Source organism: Halichoeres trimaculatus, unplaced genomic scaffold, assembly GCF_033239565.1.
Source record: "Halichoeres trimaculatus isolate MK-OKI-2021-1 unplaced genomic scaffold, fHalTri1.1 fHalTri1_scaffold_16, whole genome shotgun sequence".
Classification (NCBI taxonomy): domain Eukaryota; kingdom Metazoa; phylum Chordata; class Actinopteri; order Labriformes; family Labridae; genus Halichoeres; species Halichoeres trimaculatus.
In genome coordinates this window covers 22499591-22510036 of record NW_027437194.1, presented here as the reverse complement: position 1 = coordinate 22510036, position 10446 = coordinate 22499591, and the positions used below count along the sequence as shown (strand labels likewise).

At 42.0% G+C, this 10446-nt stretch overlaps 1 protein-coding gene across 2 annotated transcripts in view; it reads right to left on the bottom strand.

Annotated features, from left to right (window-relative positions):
• Positions 1–1181: 1181 nt before the first annotated feature.
• The window catches only part of ttc28 (tetratricopeptide repeat domain 28), a 140110-nt gene continuing 130845 nt past the window's right edge, over positions 1182–10446 (bottom strand). For both annotated transcript variants that reach the window (XM_074689996.1, XM_074689997.1), the window contains 8 exons: positions 9854–9978; positions 9611–9688; positions 9363–9522; positions 9123–9199; positions 6669–6798; positions 6417–6524; positions 5684–6332; positions 1182–4059 (listed from right to left, as the gene is read on the bottom strand). In XM_074689996.1, the coding sequence (XP_074546097.1) occupies positions 2985–4059; positions 5684–6332; positions 6417–6524; positions 6669–6798; positions 9123–9199; positions 9363–9522; positions 9611–9688; positions 9854–9978 (2402 nt within the window). In that variant the 3' untranslated portion in view covers positions 1182–2984. The remainder of the gene's footprint in view (positions 4060–5683; positions 6333–6416; positions 6525–6668; positions 6799–9122; positions 9200–9362; positions 9523–9610; positions 9689–9853; positions 9979–10446) is intronic.

The window sequence follows — 10446 nt, the reverse complement described above, 5'->3', positions numbered from 1 at the left end:
CGGAGGGACATCTCCAAAATTATAACCATAGAACAATCCAAAAACTTCCTAAATACGTTCAGTGATCCTTCGTACTCGCTTGGATTGCTGCAGAAAGTTCAGAATGATAAAAAAAAAAAATACGGATAAACGGATAAGAAACAGCTTAATTGCAAAAAAAAAAAAAAAAAAAAAAAATGTTTCACTTAAAGAACAAGAGCAAGATATAAGGTCTATGCAAAATTGTGAATGCTGTGTGTTCTTGAATAATTTAATGTCTTTAAATATATCTTTTATTTCTTGTATTTCCTTTTATTTGTGTTAGTTTTTATTTTATTCTTTTTACCTTTTTTTTTACTGACTTGGTTTGGATTTTAATTTGGTAGTTAAAATGTGCATTTAGAATAAAGATGTATTCCTTAGTTCTATTCCATAAAGTCTAAACCTATGGTCTAAATGGAGGCCAAGGAAAAAATATTAGACAAAGATTTGATTTTTTTATTTATTTAAAGAATTTTGAACACAGGTTCCACAGCTGATACTTTAATTCTGTGAACTAAAAAAATCCTTTACATTATGCTCAAGCATTGATTTAAGGATCTCATAAATCTTGTTTCTAACAGGAGAAAAAAAAGAAAATATTTCTGGTCAAAACTAAGAACAGATAATGAGACAAACTGCTATCATTGCTTTTGTACAGAGGTTATTCCAACTAGTCTGCTCTTTCTAACCATAACTGTTTGATTTAGAATTCATTTCCAATTTATTTCATACTTTTGGAAACTTAATCAATATTTATATTTTATTGTGCATAAAGGCAGATTTAATGAAAAAATTATATTTCTGAAAAGTGCAGGACAAATTTCTCTCTAAAATGTACTGATGTTGAGTTTTAGGTTGAAAAATACCTGAGGGAGGTTAATATGTCTCAGATAGATTGTTTATTACATGATCTTTTGTAAGATAAACTCAATTTTCATTTGCCTAATTCTTCACAGCTGATGTATTAGTTAAGAGAAGTCTGACACAGCTGCATTGTGACAGAATATAAAGTCACTAAAATAACACACACACACACACACACACACACACACACACACACACACACACACACACACACACACACACACACACACACACACACACACACACATTAAACATGTATTTTTAATAACAAAAAACTCAAAGCAGTTTTCCTTTCATCCTCTGTTTAATCATCTTTATAAAATGTATAATAATGACTGGAAAACAGTTAAATTTACAAAATAAGTGACAACAACAGGCATTGGTAACACAGCACAGTAAATCCAGATCAGGTCAACTTACACAAATTTAGCGAGCATTTAAGTCAACGTGTAACATCTTGTCAGGCATACAGTCTTCAGACTGTGAGTACAGTACATGGAGGCAGTGACACACATGCTCAGTCAGTCAGGGAAATAAAATTAAAGCCAGAGATTCCTCTGAGAGTCAATCTGCCCTTCCAGTTTTCTCCACAAGAAGGCACAGTCATCACATTCAGAACTTTGACATCTCTCCACACAAAATAAAAGAATAATAACATGTAAAATCACTGTCAGTAAGAAACAGCATCTTTTCTCTTGTCTTCAGCAGGTATTGCTAAAAATGTGGCTGCAAACAGACAGCTCTGTCAGAATACAAATACAGGAAAGACACAGAAGATTGGCCTCTGGGTTCAGCTCTAGACTGTTTGAAGAAGGAGATGTAGACTCTGGAGAGGAACACAATGGAAGTGTCTTTAAGCTGCATTATTAATAGTAGCCAGCAGGGGACGTTTCAGTGATTAAATAAGAGGATGGGATTGAATTTAAGTCATCAGATGTTGTCTCTGTATGTCACCAGGTTGTTTCTGAAACAGAGTTTTGAAGCCTTTGGTCATCATATTACAAATGCTGAAATCAACTTGATGTAGGGCTTTAGCCTCTACACTACCAGCTACAGGGTGGGCAAAATCGTAAAATTTAACAACTTTGAAAATTTTAAGTTTTAGAAAAAATCAGATAAATGATCTATTGAGACTAAAATCACGTTTTGAACCAGGCTGTAAACATGTTTGTTTCTGCTTTAAAGATCAATTTTAGATTAGGTGTGTACATGATTTCTGCTGTTTCTGCAGACGACCTCAAGTGGACACTCTGAGAACTGCAGTTTTTAACACTTCAGCATCTGCTTCATGCTTCTTAACCCTATGCTAGTTTGAAAATACTTTTTTTTTTTAATTATTCATGATCTCAATTTGTTAAATTTAATTTGGTTGGATTAAATTGGGACGCCCAATTTCGTACACTGCTTTTGCATCTTGTTTTTTAAAGGTTCAAAAGCAACTATATTTGGAGTAATGTAAAAGACTAGAAATCAGCACAAGATCAGAAAGGCTCAGTTGTTGGGTGGCTTAACTTTGAATTATGAGACCTGTTTTCTATTTACGCTCATGCTACTACTGTCTTACGAAAGACAAGCTTAAACACGCAAAAATAAATAGGATTAGCTTAAATAGGGTTGACATCTGGGAACGTCTGGCTCTCTAAAGCTATTTTTGTAAGAAACAGTTCTTGTGTGGGAACAGAAGCAAGTCATCACTAACTCCAAAGCTCTGTTCCCAGGCGTATCCTGGTTTATTATTGGTACGACTCTGAGTAGGATCATAACTTAAATAATACACCTTATTCTGTTTTTTAAGAGGCAACACTAATTCCGAGGTGATACAGGTGGTACGGTTACTCTTTTTTTGTAGCTAATGAACACACCCCTTGCTAGGATTAGTGAAACAACATGAACGCCAGCACTTCAGTTTTAGGCATTAAGCTGGCTAAAGTAAGAATTCTCATTCAAATAGAATAAATTTACAAAAGTGCCTTGCTCTTCGTCGGATTCAAACAAATTAACGCAAAAGGTTAATATTCAAAACACACACCACTAAGTGGCATCACAGAGTCTACATCTCCTCCTTTAATACAGACTAGGGCCTCACAAATATCCGACTCTCAGCATTTAGAAGAAGGAAAAAAGTGTCCTGGAGAGTGAAACTTGTAGCCATTCCCAGAGGGGAGTTTGATCTGCCCCCCTTTAGAGCTGGGGGGCAGATTAGAAGCAGGCGCAGAAGGTTTAGTCTCCAGGCTGTGATTATGACCGTTCGGTCTTTCCCCAGTGTTGTGCTGTTTGGATTCCTCTGCCTTCCTGCTCACAGACTCATGTCGAGGAGACAGATTGAGCAAACCCAGAACATCTTTCTGCACAGTGCTCATTTTCTTACTGGCCCCTCGCAGTAACCCGGCTGCACAGGGCTCCTCATGTCTCTGCCCTGCGTTGGCCCAGAAGCTCTTTAAGTTCTGAACGGTCTGGACTTTGTGTTCCTGTTTGGACGCATTTAGATCAGGAGTTTTTGCAGGGCTTGAGGAAGCAGATATGGATCCTGCGGAGGAGTAAGAGAGGGCTGGTGACGGGGCAGGTGAGGTGTGGGAGGTGTAAGGAGAAGGAGGGTGTTTCAGTTTGAGCTGAGCCTGGCTCTGCACCTCTGGAGATCCTGTGTAGAAAGGTGAAGTCTGGGTTTTCATACAGAGGGACAAAGAGGGAGAGGGATGTGCCGGGCTGCTGTATCCAGAGCTGATCTTCTGCAGAGACGAGGAGCGGGATGGAGGTTTGGGTCGGACTGGGGGAGGTGTTGAAACAGATGGAGAGAGGGGTGAGAGATGTCCAGAGAGGGAGAGGGGAGAGGAGGAGGCCTTCAAACTGGCTCTGCTGGGAGGTCTGCTGAACGCACTCCTCTCAGAGGGCTGGAAACCTCGAGCTCCTCCTGTGGGGGACAAAGTCGGGGTCGTAGGAGTAGACTGAGAGGTCCCCTCTACTCCCCTGTGGGTCTTCCCTCTGGTGGTTGCTTTTTGCAGGCTCTCCACAGCCTGCATGTGGCTCTGGGTCTCCTCCAGGATCTTCTGGGCCAGCTCCTGTGGATCCAGCTGTCCTGCAGGAACTGTCCTCTCCTCCTGGGACTTCACAGTGCTGTCTGTCTCTGTGCTGGACTGGTCTGACTCTGAGCTGCTCACCTTCCCCTTTCCTGAGGAGCTGCAATCAAACAAACAGAACGAGGGAAAAAATAAAACTTAGATTTAGACTAATTGAGATTTTTATATTTAAATGAGCTCAAAAGGAAAGATTTTAAACATGTTACTAATTAAGTTAAATATGTTACTTAAACCCTTTTCTCAATATGAGCAGAGAAACCAGCTCTGACAGGTGTTTGAAATTGAAATTGAAAAAACCATTTTTTATTCCTAAGGGGCAGTTACAGTGTGTAGAGCAGTCAACAGCGAGAGGAGAAAGCACAACAGACCGTATTGCATATCAGACTCAAGTCTACTGTTTAAAATGCTACATTCCTAACTTCAAGAAAATAAAACATAAAACAATTGCTCAGATAATACAAACCGACGAAACCGAGACAAAAAGTATTCAAGTGCTAATGAAGAACTGGGCATAAAATTTTACAAAAGAAACCCTGAATACTGGAGAACAATATTGGAGTACAAGTAGTGTAAAGTGCGGAAAGGAGTCTTATGGCCCTTTTCCACTAGCACGCCATGGCCCTCCTAAAACAAGCTTGTAGGTACTAAAATAGGTACTAAAGTACCTGCTCCACTCTGGTTCCAAGCGAGCTGATGATGTCACCGTCTGCCAGCTACTGATTGGTCAGACAATGTCGTCATTAATAAGTCGTGAGCGCTATGTCCAAAACAAGACGACATAAGAGGACGAGAGCCACCCGCCTGGAGCCTTCTTCTACTTTCCTCTTTTATCTGGTTTGTGACAAAAAGCCTCAGACCGAGCAACAAGTATACTACTGCCTCCAAGTCCTCCATTGTTTGCGATTGTTGTGTCACGCTCAACATGACGTGGACACGGTATTGCCTAGCTGTTTTATGGTGACCCCACCCCCCGGTGGTCAAAGAACCCGGCTAGTGGAAAACCATCACAAAACGAGTAGAGTAGATTTGAGTTTAGTAGAGTAGGGCCAAGGCGTGCTAGTGGAAAAGGGTCATTAGATGCCAACAGAGGTAGGTATGACAAGTGCAAATGGCATTCTTATATAAGTCAGTAGATAGTGAGGAGGATTATGGATGTTTTGAATTGAGAAGCAGCACAGCTCTGGGCATAAAGGTGGCCTTCCTTCCTTCAGCAAAGCCACCGACCTGCTTGGAGCCTCTGCGGGCAGATTAGCAGTCCACAATGCGGACCGCTTATAGTTCACAGAGATCTTAGGGGTGACCCAATTATTTTGGAGCTGACAGTCACAACCCTCTGCAGGCAGTTCCTGTCCTGGAGGCTGATAGAGAAGGTGATGATGCTCTCTATGAAGGAGAAGTAAAACATCCTGAGAATCCTCTGGCTGACTCCAAAAGAATTAAGTTTCCTTAGGAGGTATTTTCTCTGCTGGCTTTTAATGAGGATCTCCTCTCTGTTGGAGGAGAATTTCATTTAACTGTCAAAGAAAGTGTCCAAGTATTTATATTCCTCCACATGCTCCACTGGTTCACCATGAGTTATGGTGGTGACTGCTGCAGCGAGCTCCTTCTATTTTCTGAAGAAGGTCAACACCATCTCTTTGGTTTTACTCACGTTTAACTCCAGACATGCACCATCACACCAGACACAGACACACTCTGGGACGTCACACTGAAATTAAACTCACCTCTGCTGCTTGTCTTTGGGGCTGGCAGGTTTGCGTGGCAGAGGGGGCGGAGCTTTAATGGGAGACGTCGGGGTGCTGACGCTTCCCTTGGAGGACACAGTGAGAGGATAACCATGCCCCCCCGCAGAGCCTCTCCCGGCGCCCCCTCTGGCCTGTCTGTGACCTGCAGGTAGAGGCAGCGTGTCACACTCCCTCCTCCCTCGCCCTAATGGCTCGCTGCTGATGATGGAGTAACCTTCATACTCCTCCTCCTCCCCTCCTCCTCCTCCTCCTCCTCCTCCTCCTCCATGAGCGGTCAGTCGACCTCTCTGCAGGCCTCCTGAGTGTCGATGAGAGGAGTACAGACCGCCTCCTCCTCGAGTTCTCTCCAGATCCTGCTGATGTGAGCGCTGACTGATGATGTCACTTCCTGCAGGCTCAGGTCTGGACAGGAAGCTGAGGGAGGAGGCGAGGGAGCTGAGGCTGTAGACGGAGATGGCGTCACAGGAGAGGTTGTCGGGACAGACGGGGGGTAAGAAGGAGGGCTGAGGGGGGAAGCCGCTGAAGGAGAGGGGTAAGGACTGAGGCTGGGACGTGGACTGAGAGGACGACAGAGACTCCAGAGAGGACGAGCTGTCCATGCTCAGACGCTTGGGCAGCTCTGTGGAGTCTGAGAAGACAGAGAAGAGTTTAGGCTGGGACAAAGAAATCATTCAATGAGGCTTTTATTCTGAAAGGTCTGCTTTATTCTCACCAAAGAGAGCCAAAAGAGCCTGAAGAGCAAAGTGCATGGTGCGTCTGCTGGCCTGCTTTCCAGTCTTCAGAACGACCTCCTCCTGACCCACCTCGCACAGATCAAAACCTGCAGGAAAGAAACCAAGCGGACACTCCAAGAACTGCAGATTTCAGCACTTCACATTGTTTTCATCTATGAGACTGGATGCTGACAGCAAAATCAAAAGCCGGCCTGTTTGTGTGTTTTTGTTTGTGTGTGTTGATGTCTCACCGAGGGCAGCGAGGAACTCGTGGCAGCCCGGGAGTCTCCAGAGCTGAACGCTGATAGACATCTGGATGGGAGCAAGAGCAAAATCCTGTTCTTTGTCCCCTGACTGCAGCTGGACCAGGACCTGGTGGAGCTTTGAAGAGGAGACAGAAAACAAAGATTCAAAGGAAGAACAGCAGTTTACAGTTTCTTTACCTTTTTCATGATGACACACCCACATCACAAAGAGCACAGACTCTGAGTCCTCTCGTCTTGGTGTGCTGGTTTGATCTGGTTGTAAAAATTTTTTGAGCTCAAGTTAACGTTTTCATTGTCAGAGACTTACCATGCCCACCACGCTTTTAACCGCCTTTGTGAAGTGGGGTTGAGAGGAGAGGAAACAGGATTTAGAGGAGTGTTTGAAGGTGAATGATTGGTTTGATTCACTGCACAGACGGACATGCAGGACTGATGATGACTCCTGATGATGCACACGTGTCATGGAGGAGCTCAGGTGTGGCACAAGTCATTAAAAACAAAGTTATGATGTCCCTGTCACCTACTGGTATGTCTCTGCATTAGTAAAATGATAGAATATGAGTGTGTCATTCCAGTTTATATGAATGAGTTTAATGCAGGTGGAGCACAAATGCGACAGGAACATCACATGGTCATGTTAGATACACAAGTAAACAGGAAGTGATTTCATTGAGGACATGTGCATCACTCAGGTGTTAATACAGGGACAGCATCATTAATCTGCAACACTTGTCTCACATGTTTATTCACACAGTATTCGTCGATAGAATCCACTTAGTGCAATATCTCTCTTACTGTCTACCTCCTTATGTAAATAGTTATCTGGTTTCTTACTGATATTTAATTGCATATTAATTGCATACCTATTACTTACTTTAATTTATTGTATTTCCCTATTCATCTCGTTTTTAACTATTGTATTATGTAAAGAGCGATGGTAATACCAAATTTCCCCCCTGGGATGAATTAAGTGTTCCTCATTTCTGAGAAAAATGTTTGGAAGAGCGCTAACTCAAATATTCTTACAAAGTCAGATATTACAGCTGCATTTCCTCTTTACGACACTTTAAACTGTCAGACTACAACACTTCAGAAAGAACTAGATTTTGAAGACTCTTCATTTCTTTGACAGCTGCTTTAATTTCAAAGTGAAACAACACCTTGCGTCTTTATGGATAACTGACACTTTCCCCCATTGTTAGCTTAGAGGTCTGAATAAGAAAAATGTTTCAGATTTAAAATTTTAGATTAGGGGTGGGCAAACTTTTTGATTCGTGGGCCACAATGGGTTCTAACATTTGACAAAGGGGCCGGACCAGGAGCAGATGGATGGAGTGCTTTGGTAACTATCAGGGTGTCATTCGTTCATTCCATATCCGTTTTAGAATCCAAAATCGGAAAACGAATAATGACTTGTTATTACATTTTTCGTTTTCAAATCAAAAATCAGAAAAACAAGTAACGGTCTATTTTTCGCTGTCTTGATTTTGTTTTGAAATTAAAATTAGAATATGAGAGAATGGAATTATAATGGGATTTTAATCTGTGTTCGTTCGTTATTCCTTTTCAAAACAAAATTTAAAAAAACAAAAAAACTGACTCGTTTTTTTGTTTTTCTGTTTCAAAACAGAAAAACGGAATTACTGAAAAATAGAAAAATAGAAAAATAGAAAAACGGAATTACTGAAAAACAGAAAAACACAGTTTTTCTGTCTTGGTTTAAAAAATGAAAAAACAAAAAATAATAAAAGATTGTGTCAAAATTGTTTGTGTGATATTTTAATATTAAATGTGAAGTCACTATATAGAAAACATCAGAATTGCAGGGAAAATAAAACATGAACAAGGTTTATTCATTTAATTTTTTCAAGTTCAGCGGGCTGGATTAAAACGTTTGACGGGCCGCATGAGGCCCCCGGGCCGTAGTTTGCCCATGCCTGTTTTAGTTCAAAGTTCTCATGCTAAGTCAATGTCTGCTCCAGGGTCTCCTGTTTCTTCTCCTTCTGCTTGTTTTTTTTTTTTCATTAAACCTGTCAGATTTGTCTCTGGAGGTTTTTTGGAGCTGTGTTGCTTTAGTCTGGTCACTCCAACACCAGCTTATCGTCCAAACCTCTGGAGATTCCTGCAGAACTTTGGATGTTAAAGACACACAGGAACGCAGAGAAGGCAAAAACTCTAAGAGGAGATACAAGCTGTTTCTCTCCTCTCTCGTTATGGAAAGCGTGAGATTTCTGCTAAATAAGACGAAGGAGCTAACAGCACAAGCCAGGAGTTAAGCAGAGTTTGGTGAATGCAGCACTAACACACCGTCACCATCTTTCCATTTCTTCTCTGATATTCTCACTTCGCTGTGTCTGTAAACACTGAACTGCTCTAGAGGAGTCGAGCTCTTGCTGCCTCATTGACACAAACACCTGTTCACCTGTAACATATCTGTACCTTGTGGATGAGCTGCTCTCCTGCCTCAGACGTTGTGACCAGTTTACAGAGAGCCTGCAGAGCTGCAGGAGTGAGACCTGAGGAGGAGGAGGTGGTTTTGATGATTATTTATGCAACAAACTTGGTCTGATTTTAAAAAAGATAAACTTTAGAGAAGCAGATCAGGTGAGGAACAGGTGATTGTTTGGACTCTGTCACTGACACGCTGGGACGTTTCAATAAAAGCAGGATCTGACGTACCGAGCAGAGACTGCAGGGTGGTGCTGCACTGCTGCAGACGGTCTCCAGGGTCTGATGTGGGGAAGAAAACTGCCGCAGGGAGACCAGCACCACCTCCAGAGAAATCTAAACGGAAACCCACTGCAGACAGGAGCGCCTGCCACCCGGGCACGCCGCCGACCTTCAGCCAGAGGACAGAGGAGGACACGTGAGGGACTGAAACTCAAAGGGTGACATTTAGAGACACAGAGACACGGGGAAACACGGACCTTGTTCTCCACACTTTGTTGAGATGTGTACATCGGGTTGCACTGTCCGCTCTGAATCCTCTGCAAAGACTTCTCCACCTGTGGAGAGATGGAGACACGGGTCAGGGCATGATGGTTCAAAGAGGGTCGCTGACCTGCTCACTGTTACGTTGTGTTAACTTCCTGTTTGAACCCTGAGGGGCGACCTGAGCCAGCTGCTGTTTCTGTGACTCACTGTGAATAAAGATTTTCAGGCTGTCTCACCAGGTGCAGCAGGACTCTGAGGGCGTCTCTGGCTCTCTCTGGGTGCTGAAGGATCTCTGTGAGGGCCTGACCAACCAGAGACATCGGGCTGTTCAACTTCACATCACTGCCAATCAGCATGTAGCCTGGAGGAAAACACACAAACATGTTCATCACAGGTTTAGAGATAAATCTTCTCCCTATATGTTGTGAGTAAAGGACTTTTTTTAATTTGTGAAGCTGGAGAGGGTTAAACAGTTGGTAAGAGGCTTCCTGAGGGAATTTGAGAAGATGTGGGACCATTTCTTTGACTGACCAATGACCTTAATACTTTTTTATTACTAGTTTAACCCTTTTTTATTTATTCGTTTGTTTTTTCTTTATCATTATCATTATTATTTATTTTCTCATATCTACATCTTAAGGAATACATTTATCATTCATTCTATTATATATTTATTTAAACTATTTCTAATATATTCTGATATAATTTGCAATTTGCACTGCTTCTATTCATATTATTACTATGATTACTTTGTATTGTATTGTATTGGTTTTTTTTTCTGTCTGGGCTTTATGTTGCTTCCATTTATCAAAAGCTAATAAACAGTTTT